The 18,641-nt window shown below is 49.9% G+C and overlaps 1 protein-coding gene across 2 annotated transcripts in view; it reads right to left on the bottom strand.

The window, feature by feature from the left end:
- HNRNPM (heterogeneous nuclear ribonucleoprotein M) overlaps positions 1 to 17,587 on the bottom strand; it is a 40,941-nt gene extending 23,354 nt beyond the window's left edge. For both annotated transcript variants that reach the window (XM_049789428.1, XM_049789429.1), the window contains exons 1-2: positions 17,444 to 17,587; positions 5,717 to 5,886 (exon numbers count right to left, since the gene is read on the bottom strand). In XM_049789428.1, the coding sequence (XP_049645385.1) occupies positions 5,717 to 5,886; positions 17,444 to 17,568 (295 nt within the window). In that variant the 5' untranslated portion in view covers positions 17,569 to 17,587. The remainder of the gene's footprint in view (positions 1 to 5,716; positions 5,887 to 17,443) is intronic.
- Between the last annotated feature and the right edge of the window lie 1,054 nt (positions 17,588 to 18,641).

Genomic DNA, 18,641 nt, shown 5'->3' with positions numbered 1-18,641 from the left:
GGCAAAAGTAACCCTCTTCATGGTACCAGAGGGCCTTGCCTACTCTAACTTCTTTGTTCAAAGGATATTAAGCCATGAAGATCTTTAAATTAACCTAAACACGAGAGGATAAAGTGTAAAACAAAAGTAACATCTCAAAGGCAAGTGAGTAAGTAGTCTGGCTGGCAGTAGGCCAGAAGGCCGGGTTCCCAGTTTGTTTGGTAGCCTCACCTTCTTTCCTTCCTGGTCCCTTCCTGCAAGTCTGCACTCTGCACACAAAAGGAAGGAGAGGAAACAGGAGGGACCCATAGTTTAACTTTGGGTACATGCTCCAGGTAAAGTGAAAAGTGACCATGGCCAAGTGGTAGGTCTATGTAGCTTTATTTCACCCTCACAGGAGTAAAGTCCTGAGGCCATGAGCAGAGCAATTTGAGGACTAACCTGGATGAAAATGCCAAGGCGGGACATCAGGATGGTGAAAAGAAAGCTGTGCAGAATTATTACCGAGGACACAACAGTTGTAACCAAATGGTCAGAATTCAAATACTGGTGTGTTTTAGAAAGTTTCTAGTCTGTGTGCTGAAAGCCAGTTTGTCAAAAAGCAAGTATAATTAAGAAACCAAGCATGCCCAAGGCAAAATTGATTCTAAGATCTTAACCAGGTTAGAAAGGGGTTTTAGAAAGCAGAACTTCCAGTAATGGTACATATCTGTTGTGTATGTAAACATTTTATGGGATTATTATGTTACTGACCCTACCCTGATCAGTGATTGTGCCCTACCCTAGGGTGTGACTTGGCATTCTGCCCCCACCCTAGGGTGGTACCTGATTCTGCTTCCACCATTGGTTGGTATCTGATCCCACCATTGGGTGGTACCTGATTCTGGGGGATAAAAACAAGGGTCTATGGAAGGCGAGGGGCTTTTTGGCTGGAACTGAGGCTGAGACTTTGGACTTCAGTCTTGTCCACTAAATAAAGCTAATATTTCCACAAGCCTGACTGTCTGCGAGCTGTTTACCCACCGTTTCACCTCAGAACCGTCGCTGGACAGGGTGGCAGATGCGTGCTCCGAGCTGGAGGGGAAAGACCTCATCCTCCATCCCTCCATCAGTCAACCTCTTCAGGGGCTGACTTGCAACACATATCCAACTGCCAATACACTAAAAAATGGGGTTCAATGCTGCTCCCTGCAGTAAAAGAAGGTCCAGGAAGGGCCAAATGCCTCTCCTAGTTCCTCACATCCCTCTGTCAGCCCATATGGACTCTGGTGTATGAATGAGAGCTGTGTGCTCTCACTTGCCTTTGGGAAGACAAAGTTGAGGCCCCTGAAAAACCAGCTCTAGCACAGGCCAGAGAGTGGGTGAGGGTCACCAGCGCCAAGTGTGTCCAGTCTGTGGTGTGGTCCCGCTTAAACAGGCACCTGGGTACGAAGACTTCCTTGCTGCTCTTCTCCCCACTGCACAGGGAGACTCCATGGAGCTCCCCAAGGAGATGAGACTGCCAATACAGTGAGGCTATGCAGTGTCAACATCAGAACAACTTACTAGAGACATTTCTAGACTCACTGGATGCTCCAGTCCAGCATTATTTTAAAACATTCCAAAAGCCCTCTTGTAACCAATTTAGGTGAATTCCTTGGAAATTCACTTCAAGTACAGAACACTTGAGGGTCAATGTCCCAAACTTCAGGCAAGCCCTCAAAGCAACTAGAACACTGCTACATGGAATTTTATCACGAGTGATGGTTTTTTTAATGTTGAAATCTGAATTGGGAACAAACAAAGCAGAGGCCAAGACTTCACTAGAGATAATTCATGTGTGAAAAAGCCAATTTTCCCCGGGGGTGGGGGGGGGCCTCAAAAACAGCACATGCTAGCAAACATTCTCATCTCTCCATGCGTCACTGATGGACAAGTGCAGAGTGAGTTTGGAGTTTGCTTCTTGACCTAAGGACTGCTTGAACCGTGGCAAAAGTACTCAATGACCACCTGACTCAGATAAGTTAACATTATCGAGACTAGTCCATCTCCCAATCCATTGGATAGTGGCAGATGAGCACCACCTTTTAATGCCCGTAAGTCAGGCTGGATGTACAATGTGCCCACTATCAGGGCGGGCTGCACTCAACGGGCTGCAATTCAGAGAGTGGAAAACATAAAGGAGAAAGAGACTGGCAACGATCTGAACTTCGACAGTAAAGAAGTTCTGCTCAGCAGATCCCCTGAAGTGCAGATGGTCCCAGAGACTTTCCATTAAACTCCACTTGCCCTGCAGGCCTCAATTTTTCTGTCAACTGGAAATTTACTTAAAAGTGATGCATCAAAATGGAAGGATTAAGGACTTAAGAGAAATCTTTGCTCACACAAGTTAAACTGACTGCTGCTAAGTGTGGGATTGACTGGAGTAAGCTCCACACTGCCTGTATGCCTAGTGCAAACCATATCCGTGTTTGCTCACTGCCAGCCAGCACGAAGGCCCCACCTGCCTCTAGAACAAGCAGCCCACAGCACAGTCATTCATCCACAGGACTTGTGGGAATGCAGGGCAACACTATTCTGCTCCCAATGTTCAAGCACTATTTCTACTGCTCACAGAAATCTTAGTTTCTACCTCGGGCCAGATGGTCTGATACTGGTCTTTTCCCAGTATCGGTCAAGTGATAGAAATTAGGCAGCTGCGATTCTGCTAGAGACACTCAGATACCTGGGTCTGTGGTCACCAATTCCAAATCCCTATCCTTCCAGTGGGCTGTCACTTTCTTTCCAATCCAGCAACATTTTGGCGACCATAATAGCCATTCTTGTTTGGGGGAAGTTTACATCCAGTGGTGCTCAGGGGTTACTACTCCTAGCTCTGCGCTCAGAAATCACTTCTGGCACGCTTGGGGACCATATGGGACACCAGGAATTGAACCAGGGTTCGCCCTACCACTGTGCTATCGCTCCAGTCCCCAAAGCAGCCATTCTGCTCCATGGATCACTGACTGTAAGCAAGTAAGGCTGGCTAGGGAGAGCTGGAGGGACTGACTATATGTGGGTTCTACAAGCTGCAGTCTGGATTCCTTTCCCAGAGAGTTCAAGCTCCTCAGCACTGCCAAGTGTGGCCCGAACTACAACCCTGCCCACAGTCAAAAGGATAAAACTTTTCCTTGGATCTACGAGCCACTCAGAGTGGGAAAGGAAAAGTCTGATTGAAGAGCTCAACTTCTGATGGATGGGCTGGCTGGAGAACGAGTGCTCAGCACAGGGAGGCTTTCAGAGCAGAGCAGGACAGGCAGGCAGTGAAGAGCCACTGTCCCAGGGTGGCTCCCAATGTTCAAGCATCATCTAGATGCTGCCCGTTGCCCAAACTAAAGGGGCACGAGGATCAAAGGGCTGGGCGGTAAATTGGGGAGAACTCAAGATGGGGACCTCCAGTGCTACTGAGAGAGGCAGTGAGCAGGTGCTGAAAGGCCAGGCACTGCCAGGCTGGGCAGAGGATAGCCAGCACTAAAACAGACTGTTTCCGGGTCCTCTGCTGAGGACACTGACAAAGCACTTGGTGACAGCCCTAATCTGTGCTGTTCCCATACCAGGACCTGCCAGAGAACAAAGGTTCTGAAGTATAAAAGCCAGTTACTTCCTTGCATTAGCTATTCTTAAAAAAAAAAATTATGTGCAACAGATTTCATTTAAATATTTGATTCCAAATAACCATTTTATCATTTCACCATATTTTAAGTGTACCAAAGCAAGACATAAAAACATTTTTAATCCCTCATAAAATAAATATTTATGGAGTATGTAAACAGTAAACTTTAGACTTCACATACTGAATAGGTGCTACCATAAAGAATTACCTTTCTCTTTTGAGTCCTTTTCCCCCACAGCTAAGACAATACAACTAATCATTTAATTAAGTGGAAAAGAATTTAATCTGTATAGGGGAGCACTATACAAGAACATTTGAAGATTTGTTAAAAATAATTGATTTACTGCACACCTGTAATTCTAAATTACACCACCAAGAATACACTGAGAAAGGGCTGAACCAGGGTTTTCTTAGCTTATGCTAGGGGAATAGGAAGAACCAGTTTGGAAGTATCCAAGTAAACCACCAGGCTGGCCCCACACTTAATACAGTGCAAAATAGTTTGTTGAGGTGAGCTGCTTCTACATCCAGAAAAGTCCTGGCGGCGGCTGCTACCATCACTGAATGGGAAAGCAGTAAAAAGGTCACCTACTTTATCCATCATGTTCCAAAACTGGTTCACACATTTCTATAAGTGGAGAAAATAAAATGGCCAGCAAGCTCTTACAAAATGCGAACACTGGCGTTTTCCTTGGCACTATACCTGATTAGCCATGAAGGAGCAATGCAGCGGTTCCACCAAATCACAAGAACACGCATTTGGGGCTTATTCCCGAAACGGATTCAACTGAGACCCAACTGGACTGTTAACAGAAGTCTAAGCTTGTGGTGAAGGCAGCAGCAGTCCCGCAAAACCAAGACCACTGCATCTGGGAGCACCCCGTGCCACGCCCTTCAGACAAAAGGAAGACTCGTCACCCGCTGCCCAAGGAGAAAAGGCGAGTCTTTGGCCCATCAAGGTAGGACACCAACCTCACACCCACACATTTCTCCGTTAGGGTCCCCTGGGAGCAGCATATGGGACTGACAAGGGTGTCCATGCTCAAGGAACCTACTTCTTCTGGCATGTCATGGTCCAATGAAGTGATGGGACAATGATGGCAGGGCCCACTCATGGCTTCGAAGCCCAATCCTGGGAGTACCAGTCCACATACCGAAATGGCCTAGCCAAGGGGCAACATCGTCCCGGAAGTGTACAATACTTGACAAATCAAGCGCCAATTCCACTGCATGATGTATGCTCCAGAACTCCAATACCTGCCAGTCCTTCCAAAAAGACTCCATTTTAGAGGGCTCTGACTCGGGTTCCCTCCAGGGCAGGCTGAGGAGACCTCTGGGCTTCAGCCACATGCTTCTTCGAGCAAGACTGTGCATCTCAACTTGGGCTGAGCATCCAGCTCATGAGCCGCCAGTGCCACCAGCAGGGCCAAGAACCAGGACAGGGAAACCAAAGCCGACAAAGCAGACACTTGTGGTGTCCACAGTAGTTGAGGCCGAGGGCCACCAGCCTCCTCGAGCCTCCTGGTGGCAACAGAGTGGCGCCCGTTCCTCCCATCAGACCCTTTACAAGCTTTCCATGGAGCTCGCCGAGTGCCCCTCACCTCTCCTGAGTTGTTCAAGGGCAGAGAGGTCCTAACACAAGCTTGTGTTGAAACGAGCTTGTTGCAGGATCTAGGATCTGAACAGCATAAGTTCCAGCGACCAAACTTGGCTTCTGGAGACCAGCCACATAATGTCAACCTTCCCACAAGAGGGTAAACGTTTAAAAAAGAAAACAAACAAGGGGGGGGGGGGAGAAACCTATGCAATCTAATAGGAAGAGTTTTTAAAAAGGTCCCCAGCTTATCCAAGCCCTAGTAGCCAAATAAAGCCAGTAAAACCATTTGCAAGCCCCGGGGCAATAAAACCACACTGTTCAACATGCAGGTGGCCTGACTGCAAAAAAACAAAAAAACAAAAACAAAAACAAAAACAAAGGGGCTGTGGGGGCTGGACAGCAAGCATGCTCCACCCAGAACAGCTTCCAATGCCCAAAAATCACCATGGAAAGAATTGGAGAGATGGCGCAGCGGCCTTCTTACCCTACTCCACCACCAGTACCATTACCTTTTTCTTTGACCAGGTCCTTAAGTGACTGCCATTTCACATCAAAAGGGATATTTGTTATAAAGGCTCTGTATCTTTTAGTCGGATTGGCATATGGCTCAAAGCGATTTCCTCCTCGTTTAATGTTTTTTTCCTTCCTTTTTTCATTCGGAGTAGGTCGTTCTCCTTCACTGAATTGGAAAGAGAAAAGTGTCTGTCAGAATCGTGTGAAAGACAATATTTGATTTGCCAGCTCTCCAAGTCCACACCAAGCTATGGATAGATAACTAACCAGATGAATGTTAGTTTGATTTGAAAAAGACAATGACTGCAGACACTGAGAAGTGCCCCACAAAGCTTAAAGTTTCCACAGTACAACCACTCAAACCCACCTACTGGGGAAACCAAGTGCACTCAGAGGTGTGTCTGTGAGAGGAGGGCGGTCTAAGACACAGCACCCAGTCAAAGAAGGGACAGGCCTCGTGAATGGCAACGGCTTCACAGTGTCTTCTTGTGGGGGGAATTGGTTAAGTGGGAAAATGGTACAGCTCTTATAACAGTTCAGAAGTTATGATCCAACAACCCAGTCCTAGGCCTATACCCCAAACGAAGAACCAAGATACCTGTACACCAAATGTCATCAGGTGGAAAGCCACGAGCCAACCAAGAGGAAAATGAAGCAAATGTGATCCCCACCACACAGGATGGACGCATGAAAGACATGAGAGCTGAACTTGGGAAACAAGTCCAATGAAGTAAGTCACACAGAACACAGGCTGGGAAGAGAGAGGGGAGTAAGGAGCTACCTAATAATTGCTAACTGGTGTGAGAGAAAAGTTCATCAGGAAAATCAGATAAACTGTAACAAGAACAGCAAAAACAGAACGGCACATCGGGCACATGCTACATGCACAACCAAGCAGGATTCAAACCCATGCACTAGTCAGTCCCCACAAAACCTGCCAAGAGTGGTTCCTGAACGCCGTAGCACCAAAATAATGATATATTTAAAAATGGTTTTGGAGGGCCGAAGAGATAGCATGGAGGTAAGGCGTTTGCCTTGCATGTAGAAGGACGGTAGTTCGAATCCCGGCATCCCATATGGTCCCCTGTGCCTGCTAGGAGCTATTTCTGAGTGTAGAGCCAGGAGTAAACCCTGAGCTCTGCCTGGTATGACCCAAAAACCAAAAAAAAAAAAAAAATTCTGGAGGGCCAGAGATAGCACAAGCTGTAGGCCATTTGCCTTGCACACAGCCAATCCAGGACGGATGGTGGTTTGAATCCCGGCATCCCATAAGGTCCCCCAGGCCTGCCAGGAGTGATTGCTGCACACAGAACCAGGAGTAACCCCTGAGCACCGACAGATGTGAACTCCACCCCCAAAAAATGGTTTTAGAATCAGCAAGGTATTTTAATTGTATGAAAAAGCACTGGGGACCTTCACTCCTTGGGTAGAGGAGGCAAACATCACAGGGTACAGCCCTAGCAGCAGTGAACACAATTGGGCGGAACCCTGTAGACCCCTGAGCACTGCCTGGGTGGGCCCAGGAAATTCCCAGCACCGGATCAAGGCTGGACTGACAACCTGACCCAGAGGCAGAGCACCACTTTTCAAGATCCAACACCCTCATCCCTAAAACCATTCACACCAGTTTCTTAACCTTATACTGCCTGTGGCCCTTCCAACCTTATTTCCTTCCTACAGCACCCATCTCAATTAGTGCCCCAATCACCATTTATGGGACTTTCACCCTTGGCCCGTGGTACTTTACCCAACCCCACAACTTTGAGGCTATAAAGAGGAAACCTGGGCCAGAGAGGGGCCGAATGCACGCAAAGCATAGAGCAGGCCCAGATTTGACACTGGACCGTTGATGGTCTCCCCTCTGGGTGTGAAAGAGAGGAAAAGAAAAGGGGAGACAGGAAGGCAGTAGCTCCACGCGGGAGGCAAGTGTGCCTTCAGCCGCCCTTGGTAAAGAAGGGTGGATGCATCTTCAGCAGGGCCTCCCTCTCTGGGAACTGGCCTTTGAGTGCCGGGTGTGCCCATGTGCTTCCGCCCCACAGACGCAAACTAGCGCTACAGGAAGTGCTACAGGAAGTGTGACCTCCGAGGCAGAGCCAATGTCCACGCAGCCCCAGCTGCTCCCTGGCTTTCTGCTCGGCTCTAACCCTTCCTGGCACCTGGAACAGCCACAGGACAGTTCTGCTTACCTAGCCCTCTGTCTGTTTGTTTGGGGGTGCCCACACTGGTAATGCTCAGGGATTATTCTTGGGTGGGGCCCAGAGGTCACTCCCACAGGTTCTGAGGACCACATGAAATGTCAAGGCTGGAATCCTGGTTTGATCACTTGCCAGGCTTTACCACTGAACTGTTGCCCCAGCCCCTATGACGTTGTTGCTGTTGTTGTTACTTTGCTTTTAGGCCACAAGTGGCAGCACTGAGGGGTTACTCCTGGCTCCGTGCTCAGAAATCACTCCTGGTAGGCTCAGGGATATGGGCTGCAGGATATCAGACCTGGTCTGCCATATGTAAGGCAAACACACTTCCTACTATGCTTTCGCTCCAGTTCCACTGACTCAATTTTAAAAACACTGAACTGAAGATCACAGACAGTAACGATGCTAGTCTAGGCTCACCTCCAAGTTACAAAATACATCACATTTAAAGTACTTCCTTATGAGCTTTAAACAGGACCTGCATGAGAGTGTGGGCACAAGCAGTGCTCAGGCAACTGCAGGTGACTGACACCCTCACTACACCCTGATGAAAGAAACTGAGCATTGTGGTGTTGGCTCTGACCTTGCCATACCAGGGACCTCCAAGGTTTCTCTCCTAGCAGGGGGACAGTCTCAGGACTCAAACCTGGGTGACAATACATGCAAAACACCCTTTCCAGGAGAGAGAAATAGTACAGCAGGCAATATTAAATGCTATTGAGGAGAGAGGGCAATAGCCTGCAGCAGACTCACAAGGCCTATCCCCAAAACTCCATAGAGCTCTATGAGCCCTTCCAGGAGTGACTGATCCCGGAGTACAGAAACAGGAGTTAAGTCCTGAGCATCACTAGGTATGGCCCCAAAACCAATACTAAACAAACGGAAGATTTCCAAATCTGATCAGATGCCAGGAATCTGGTTGGTTTAATCCGGTGTAAAAAGCAGATCATTTGGGGGCGGTATTTGCCTTGCAAGCAGCCGATCCAGGACCTAAGGTGGTTGGTTCAAATCCCGGTGCCAGGAGCTTTTTCTGAGCAGATAGCCAGGAGTAACCCCTGAGCACCACTGGGTGTGGCCCAAAAAACAAAACAAACAAAAAAAAGCAGATCATTTGGGGCCGAAGAGATAGCATGGAGGTAGGGCATTTGCCATGCATGCAGAAGGACGATGGTTCAAATCACAGCGTCCCCATATGGTCCCCCGAGCCTGCCAGGAGCAATTTCTGAGTGTGGAGCCAGGAGTAATCCCTGAGCACTGCCAGGTATGACCCAAAAACCAAAAAAAAAAAAAAAAGGCACGTCATTTGAAGGGCTATTTATGTATTAAATGACTATACTCAAAAAGAGGGTTTGGACAGAGCCTTTTGTACAGCAGAGAGGGCACTTACCTTGCATGCAGCCAACCTGGGTATGATCTCTGGAATCTTATATGGTCTCCCTGGGCCTTGCCAAAATTGACCCTTAAGCCATGAGTAAGAGCCATAAGTAAGCCCTAAGCACAACTGAGCATAGCCAAAAATAAAATAAAATAAAATAAAATAAAGATCTCAAAGAAACTATATTTGAACACTCTAATCTGCAAAGCTAATCCTTTGCTGTGCCCAGGAGGAGGCGGACACAGGAATGTTCATAGCAGCTCCCTGTATCTCTGGGGGGTGGGGAGGTGTGCACAGCAGCAACCCTACTCTTTTAGTCGCTAGGAGAAGATGGAAAATGTCCCAAGGGGAAAACAGATTTCCCCATTGAGAACCACTGATGCAAGCAGATGGGAAACATCTCACTGGAAGGGGGAGGACTTGGGAGGACTACAAGGGAAGACAGGCTATGGGTCTGATTGAGGGGTGATTCTATTTGTTTTAGCACTGCTCAGGATGCAGGAATATGCAAAGTGTGCAGAGCAAGTGCCCTCTGATCTCTCCAGCCCCTTAGTGATAAACACCCCCAATTTTGACCTAAAACATTCCAGCCTGGAAGCAGGTAACCTGTTGTTTTTTTTTTGGTTTTTGTTTTTGGTTTTGGTTTTGGTTTTTGGGCCACACCTGGTGGTACTCAGGGGTTACTCCTGGCTGTCTGCTCAGAAATAGCTCCTGGCAGGCACGGGGGACCATATGGGACACGGGGATTTGAACCAACCACCTTAGGTCCTGGATTGGCTGCTTGCAAGGCAAACACCACTGTGCTATCTCTCCTGGCCCAGGTAACCTGTTTTAATGCAAAACAGTTTTTAAAAAGTATGATCTGGGAGACAAAGAGAGATAGCATGGAGGTAGGGCGTTTGCCTTGCATGTAGAATCCGGCATCCCATATGGTCCCACGTGTCTGCCAGGAGCGATTTCTGAGCAGAGAGCCATGAGTTATCCCTGAGCGCTGCCAGGTGTGACCCAAAAACCAAAACCAAAAAAAAAAGTTCGATATGAAGTGGCAACCCCAATATCCTGGAATTCTGACCACATCTCCTGAGGAAAATACTGAGCCCCCAGGCACCCCAGAGAACCATCCCTTCTATAAGTAATAGACTATAGAAATTCTTTCAGGTCTCTAGTTATTGTTTTTTGGGGTTTTTTTTTGGGGGGGGGGGCCCACAACTGGTTGTGCTCGGAAATTCTCAGGGCTTACTCCTAGCTCCGCATTCAGAAATCACTCCTGGTGCACCTCATGGAACCATATGGGGGGGGAACCTGGATTAGCTGATTGCAAGACAAGTATCTTCCCAGGGTCCTCCGGCTTGGGCCAGACACTCCTTCAATCTGCGCTGCTCTAAATCTTCCTCTGTAGGGGCCAGAGAGATATCACAGCAGTAACACATTTATTTGCCTTGATTGCGGCAGACCTGGGACTGACGGTCATTCGAATCCCGTCATGCCTTATGGTCCCCCAAACCTGCCAGGAGAGATTTCTGAGTGCACAGCCTGGAGTGACCCAAGCGTCACTAGGTGTGGCCCCAGAACCAAAAATAAATAAATCTTCCTCTTCAGAGCACTGTTATTCCTGCTCCGTCCTGTACAAGTTCTTCCACAGCAAAACCAGCAGAACCTGCAGAGTGGCAGGAACAAGGCTGTGAGCTTCACCAGCCTAACCAAAGCCTAGGTGAGGAACTGCTCAGGGTAACTAATTGAGGTGACAGCAGGGTAAGTTGCTGCTTGAACTCCAAGGCCCATTTCTTGCAACTAGAGAGCTCAGTTCGTCACTGGTGAGCAGTCTCTCCCTACCCTAAACAGTCTTGGTAAACAGTCACCATGGCAATGAGAGCTTATCTCTGGGGGCGAGGCCAGTATTCCCCTGGCACAAGGAAGTTCTTTGTATCAGGGATCACACCCACATGCTAACTATGTGTTCCAGCCCTTTGGGCTACCTCCCAGGGCTGCATGCAAGGTACATGCATTAATCCCTACCCTATTTCTCCAGCCCAGGTATGAGATCACTTTAAGGTACAGCAAATATTCAAATTAAAGCAAAACACCAGGGCTCTAACACCTCTTCTAAATAATATACAAATAAGAGCCAAGGCAACAGCACAGCAGGAGGAGCGTTTGCCTTGCAGGAGACCAACCTGGGTTAGATCCCAAACATCCAATATGGTCCCCCCTCCCCACAGTCTGCCAGTAGTAGTTTCTGAGCTCAAAGCCAGGAGTAACCCCTGAGCCCTGCTGGGTATGGCCCCAAAACCAAAAACAATACAAATAAATGGCTGTTTCCCAAGAGGCCACAGATTGGTACTGTGGCCGCAGCAACAGCAAGAGCCTCAGAGTTAAGACAACCAGAAAACCTTTCTTGGTGTCTCCTGGCCCAGAAGAGAAGGCACTTGGGTTTCCAGGCAGCTGTGGTAACCAGGCCCCTGGTTCAAATCTCAGCATGAGGAGGATTATCAGAGATCACTTCCAAATACAGAGACAGAGAAAGCCTCTGGGCTCCAAAAAGAAAATTTAGGGGCTGGAGCAATAGCTGCGGCAGACATTTGCCTTGCACGTGGCCACTTGGGACTGACCCATGTTACATTTCTGGCATCCCACATGGTCCCCCGAGCCTGCCATAAGTGATAATTGAGTGTAGAGCCAAGAGTAAGGATGCTGCTGGGTATGACCCAAAAACCAAAACCAAAAAAAAAAGAAAAAGAAAAAAAAAGAAAATTCATTATCTTCCCAAGAACCTACAAGATCAAGCACCCTGCAGTGCTCAAGAGTTATTCCTGGCTCTACGCTCAGAAATCACTCCTGGCAGGCTCGGAGAACATATGGGATGCTGGAATTCGAACCACCGTCCTTTTGCATGCAAGGCAAATGCCCTACCTCCATGCTATCTTTCCGGCCCCAAGATCAAATTTTTTTTATAAATCATCAATCCAGACTGGGAATGTGGCTGAATCCAAGTAACAAGCTCATAGACATGAAGCCATGTATGAAGAAGCAACCAGGGAGCAAAGAAAGTACAACTGTGCATGTGTCCAAGAGGGCTCAATCCCAGGGCCACACCACATTTGATGCCCCAAGCACAGACAGGGGTGATTCCAGAGCAGAGTCAGGCAGCAGGACAAAACTTTGCCCCCCCCCCTTTCCTCGAACAAAGGTCTTCTGGGGAGAATCCAAAACCCTTAACTGGAAATTATAGCCCACCAGTGGCCAGGTGATCCTTGCAATACTCTAAGTACTTTAAGAGCAGCTTGAGATTATCATGGTGCAAAGCCTAATCAAAAACCCTGACAGGACACTCTGGCTTCTGTCTGCCTCTTCCCACCAGCATCTTCTTTCACAGCCTTGAGGCAAGCAATGGTGGGGTCCCTCATGAATATAGATACCCAGGGTTTTCAGACATTTTTCAGACGTTCTAACAGACCTGAATTAGCAAAAAAGAAATCTACATGGGACGTATGTTTTGCAGTCAACCCCTCCCCTCCATGTCCTACTTTCATGAGGCCCTTTGTTTGCCATACTTTTCCTGCCTTTAATACAGATTACTGGGAACGGAGACAGCACCGCAGTAGGGCATTTGCCTTGCACAAGGCCAACCCAGGAGACGGTGGTTTGATTCCTGGCATCCCATGTGCTCCCCTGAGCCTGCTAGGGGCGATTCCTGAGCACAGAGCCAGGAGTAACCCGAGTGTCGTCCGGTGTTACCCAAAAACCAAACAAGAAAAGGTATTACTGATGTTTTTGGTTTCGTGCATTATTTGTTATGACCTAGTAGACTGAGGGTGGTAGCATTGAGTGGGTGGATGTTCAACAAATGCTTAAGAATATTTGCAGGGCCCGGAGAGATAGCACAGTGGCATTTGCCTTGCAAGCAGCCGATCCAGGACCAAAGGTGGTTGGTTCGAATCCCGGTGTCCCATATGGTCCCCCGTGCCTGCCAGGAGTAACCCCTGAGCACTGCTGGGTGTGACCCAAAAACCTCCCCCCAAAAAAAGAATATTTGCATAGCAGAGGAGTTAAGGCACTGCCTTGCGCACAGCTAATACCAGTTTGATCTCTGCAACAGCATATGGTCCCTGTAACCTGCCAGGAGTAAACCCTAAGCACCACCATGTGTGTGCCCCCCACCCAAAAGAAAAGCTCCCCCCCACATATTTTTCAGGGCCAAGGAAACTGGAGCCCCAGTACAGCATGGTCCTAATCATCAGGAAACAGGACACCTTGCCAGTAGTCCCCAACAGGGCTGGGTGTGGTCCCAACAAAAAATTTCCACTAATGGTAACTACTTCCCTTTCACCAGGTTAGTTTCCAACATTACAAATGTCTCCTGACACTTTCTTTCCCATGGACCTAGTGCTTTGGAGGTGGGGCTTGCACCCAGGTCCCTAACCCAATCCTCTCCCAGGACTTGAACTTTGTGGCTTGAGCTTTACTTGAGAGCTTTGAAAAAGGGGCAACAGGACAGGTTTTTTGCCTTTCATGCAACAGACCAGGGATTCAATTCATTTTTTTTTTTTGGTTTTTCGGCCACACCCGTTTGATAAGCTCAGGGGTTACTCCTGGCCAAGCGCTCAGAAATTACCCCTGGCTTGGGGGACCATATGGGACGCTGGGGGATCGAACCTCGGTCCTTCCTTGGCTAGCGCTTGTAATGCAGACACCTTACCTCTAGCGCTACCTCACTGGTCCCAGAGATTCAATTCTTTTTTTTTTTTTTTTTTTTTTTTTTTGGTTTTTGGGCCACACCCAGTAACGCTCAGGGGTTACTCCTGGCTATGTGCTCAGAAGTTGCTCCTGGCTTGGGGGACCATATGGGACACCAGGGGATCGAACCGCAGTCCGTCCAAGGTTAGCGCAGGCAAGGCAGGCACCTTACCTTTAGCGCCACCTCCCGGCCCCGAGATTCAATTCTTGACACCCCTAAGGTCCCCTAAACACTGCCACAAATGAACCCTGAATACAGGGCCAAAAATAACACTGGATGTGGCCCAAAACCAAACCCCCCCAAAAAACGTTTTTTAAGGAAAGACAAGTTTTCTACCTGTATAACCTATGTGCGTGGCTAGCTTCCTAAAATATTCTGTATTGAACAATCCTAGGTACAGTATGATTAAGAGTTAAGGTGCTATAACTTTGAAATCAATCAGTCACAAAACACTATTTGACAATGGGCAGGGGGAAATGTTTCGTTTGGAAAATGCACCCCAGAAGCTATCACCTGTAACTCACTCCATTTCTCTCTCACCTGCTGCAACCAGGACGGCTGCTTTGGGAACGACAGAGATATATAAGAAATAAATATGTACCTAAAATATTATTGTCAACAATATATAAGCCACTATGATCAAAATAAAAATTATATTTAAAAAAAAAAAAGAAAAGAAATAAAGGCATCTTACAGGCCCTCAGAAATCCTGAGCCTTGGAGAGGATTTAAAAATAACCTTTGGGGGGCCGGAGAGATAGCATGGAAGTAGGCGGTTTGCCTTGCATGGAAGGACAGTGGTTCGAATCCCGGCATCCCATATGATCCCGAGCCCTCTAGGAGTGGCCCCAAAGAAATAATAGAAAAATTAAAACATTCCCTTGAGGGGCCAGAGAGATAGTATGGAGGTAGGGCGTTTGCCTTGCATGCAGGAGGACGGTGGTTCGAATCCTGGCATCCCATAAGGTCCCCCGAGCCTGCCAGGAGCGATTTCTGAGCATAGAGCCAGGAGGAACCACTGAGTGCTGCCGGCTGTGACCCAAAAACCAAAATAATAAAATAATAAAAAACATTCCCTTGAATATGCCAAAGAGAGTTGGGAGTGTGGGTGTGTGTAATCCTTCTATCTTTCTCTCAACCTGAGGGCTAGCAAGCATACAGGGATATTCCCTGCACACAGTCCACCCACTTTGGACCCAATTTCACTGCTGACACAGCACAGGTCCGCCCAAACACCATCAGGAGTCATCCCTGAGCACAAGCGGATATGGCCGAAACACCCCCACATTCAAAATCAGAAAGTTTAACCACACAGCTGTGCACACTGAATGCTCCTTTACAGAAGTGCTTCTATTACCTTCTCCTCTCACGAACACAACCTGAAACCTGCGGGTAAGGGGGCACGGGGGAACTCAGGGCCTGAGCCTCTTCAGAATGAGAAAGTCCAAGGCTGTAGTTTGGCACACGCACAGCCCCACAAGCCCTTCCCCGGGGCCTGTCACCGCTGCCAGGCTTCCACGGTGAACTTTGCATAGTGACTATATTACTGGGAAGATTTTATTGTTCTTTAATCGGTGGTAAACTAAACAGGAGTCCAGCTTTCTCTCTCCTCCCGTGGACCCAAGCATACAAATCCTGACATCCACCCCCCAATCTCCAGATTATCTTTCAGATACAGGAGACCAAAATTATTAAGTTGCGGGCCCGGAGAGATAGCACAGCGGCGTTTGCCTTGCAAGCAGCCGATCCAGGACCAAAGGTGGTTGGTTCGAATCCCGGTGTCCCATATGGTCCCCCGTGCCTGCCAGGAGCTATTTCTGAGCAGACAGCCAGGAGTAACCCCTGAGCACTGCCGGGTGTGGCCCAAAAACAAAACAAAAATAAATAAATAAATAATAAGTTGCATGGAGACCACCGCTCAGCATACTCTCTTACCCCCACATCACTTTAAAAAAAGGGGGCGGGGGGGTTTTCCAGTAAACTTTAAAGAACCTGGAGACCTGGGCCCAAGAGATAGCAGAGCCTTGCACGTGGCGGACCCAGGAGGGGCCCAGTTCGATTCCTGGCATCTCAAGAAGGTCCCCCAGCCTGCCAGGGGCGATTTCTGAATGCAGGGCCAGGAGTAACTCCTGAGCACCGCTGGGTGTGGCCCAGAAACCAACCAATAAAGTTTAAAAAATAATAATAAAATAAATAAAGAACTTGAGAGGTAATACCACGGGTAGGACGACGCTCTGCAAAGTGCCCTTATCTGGGGGGCTCGATCCCCCAGCAAAACACGGGGAGGTGGTGCCCCACCAGGAATGATCCGGGGCGCACAGAGCCAAATGACAAGTCCTGAACAGCGCTGGGGATGCATGGCCCCTAAGAGAAAAGGAAAAAAAGTAAAAAAAGAAAAGCGAGAAACTCCAAAGACTCGAAATCCGGCAGCAGAAGTTTTTCTTTCTTTCTTTTTTTTTTTTTTTTTTTGCAAGCAACTGAGCTTCCCGCTCCACCGACCTCCAAGTTGACTGACAGCTAGGAGAAGAAAAAAAAAAATGTTCTTTCTTTTTTTTAAATTTTGGAACTTCCCGTTGGACAAGGAAGAAGACGGTGCACTCCCGCCTGGGCCCCCCGAATCTTTGGTTGGTTTTCGGCGGGGGGGGGGGGGTAAGATGGGGTGAACGTGTGTGTGTGTGTGTGTGTATGTGTGTGTGTGTGAACCCCCTCTTGCTTGCTGAGCCCTGCTTGTTGTGTGCAAGCTACTTTTGCTGGGGGGCTCAGCTTTGCAACGCGACGGGGATCCCCGAGCACGGCGGGAAGTGGGCCCTAAAACAAAATTTGCAAAAAAAAAATCATTAAAAATAAAAAGACCAAAAAAATGATCTTTTGGACGGGGAGGGGAGGGGAGCAAAAACTCTCCAGAAGCTTCTGCGTAGGCACCGGGCAAACTTCCGCCGGGGGGGCCCCCCACCCCCCGAGATCGGGCGGGCGGGCGGGCGCCTGGGGTGCGGGGCGGGGCGCTCCGAGAACCCCGGAGCGCGTGGCGGGGTGGGGTGGGGTGGGGTGGGGGGAGCCCGGGTGCGAGTCTGGGCGGCCGTTGGGCTCCGGGTGCGTGGGCGCGCGGAGCCCCCAGAAGCGCGAGGCGAGGCGCGGCGCCAGGGGGGAAACTGAGGCACGGGCTGCCTCCAAAGGGCGACACCCCAACCAACCCGGGGCCGGCTCCGGGTCCGAGTGGGGCGCCCCTAAGGCGGGGTGAAGCGGGGGGGGGCCCGGAAGTGGGTCCCCCCCGATCGGAGGCCAGGAGCGGCCCCCGGAAGCGGCCCCGACGCTCAGAGCAATCTGGGGGGCCGCCCCGAGGCGGTGTGTGTGTGTGTGTGTGTGTGACGTGTGCGGGCCGTTAAGGGGCGCGGGGTCACCCCCAAACACGGGCCCGGACTCACCCCTTCGGGCCCGGAGCCCCGTTGCCGCTCGGCACGCCCGGCGCGCCGCTCTCCTCCTCCATCTTGGGCTCCGCCGCCGCCGCCGCCGCCGCCGCCTCGGCCGCCGCTTCGACCCCTGCCGCCATTTTCTCCGCGTCTAGGCTTTGTGTGAGGGAAGCGGGCGGCGCGGCGCTGCGCAGGCGCGACCACGTGACCCCCCCCCCAGGCGCCTCCTCCCGCTCCCCGGCCGGTAAGGCACGCATGCGCGCGCAGCCGCCGCGGACGCCGCGCCGCCGCCGGCTCCCGCCTTCGCCCTGGACACGCCCCCTCCGCTCGGGACACGCCCCCTAGCACGTCCGGGCCCCGTCCCGCCTCGCCCGACCTGGCCACGCCTCCTTTGCTCTGGGCACACCCCCTCCCGCCCCACCGCCGCGCGCAGGCGCAGTCCCAGTCCCACAGTTGTTATTGATTCTGGCCCCTGTAATCCTGGAGCTTTTTTTTTTTTTTTTTTTTTGGTTTTTGGGCCACACCCGGTAACGCTCAGGGGTTACTCCTGGCTATGCGCTCAGAAGTCACTCCTGGCTTGGGGGACCATATGGGACGCCGGGGGATCGAACCGCGGTCCGTCCAAGGCTAGCGCAGGCAAAGCAGGCACCTTACCTTTAGCGCCACCGCCCGGCCCCTAATCCTGGAGCTTTAAGGGACCTGATTTGACTGCTGTTAGGGTGTTGGGTTACTTACTGATTCCCCCCCTAATCAATTATTGTATTCCACCCTAGGGTGGGATCTGGTGATGATAGTCTATTGGATTGTCCCTTACTTGGCATTCTTTCTCTTGGGGGGGTCACGCCCGGCAGAGCTCAGGGGTTACTCATGGCTCTGTGCTCAGAAATCGCTCCTGGCAGGCTGAGGGTGAACATAAGGGATGCTGGGATTAGAACCACCGTCCTTCTACTTCTTCTTTTTTTTTTTGATTTTTGATTTTTGGGCCACACCCGGCGGTGCTCAAGGGTTACTCCTGGCTGTCTGCTCAGAAATAGCTCCTGGCAGGCACGGGGGACCATATGGGACACCGGGATTCGAACCAACCACCTTTGGTCCTGGATCGGCTGCTTGCAAGGCAAACACCACTGTGCTATCTCTCCGGGCCCATCCTTCTACTTCTAAGGCAAACTCCCTACCACGCTGTGCTCTCTCTCCCTCCCGCCCTCTTTTTTGG

Source organism: Suncus etruscus, chromosome 15 (genome assembly GCF_024139225.1).
Source record: "Suncus etruscus isolate mSunEtr1 chromosome 15, mSunEtr1.pri.cur, whole genome shotgun sequence".
In the NCBI taxonomy this organism is placed as follows: Eukaryota; Metazoa; Chordata; class Mammalia; order Eulipotyphla; family Soricidae; genus Suncus; species Suncus etruscus.
The sequence above is the reverse complement of the archived record's forward strand: the minus strand, read 5'-3'. Positions and strand labels throughout refer to the sequence as shown.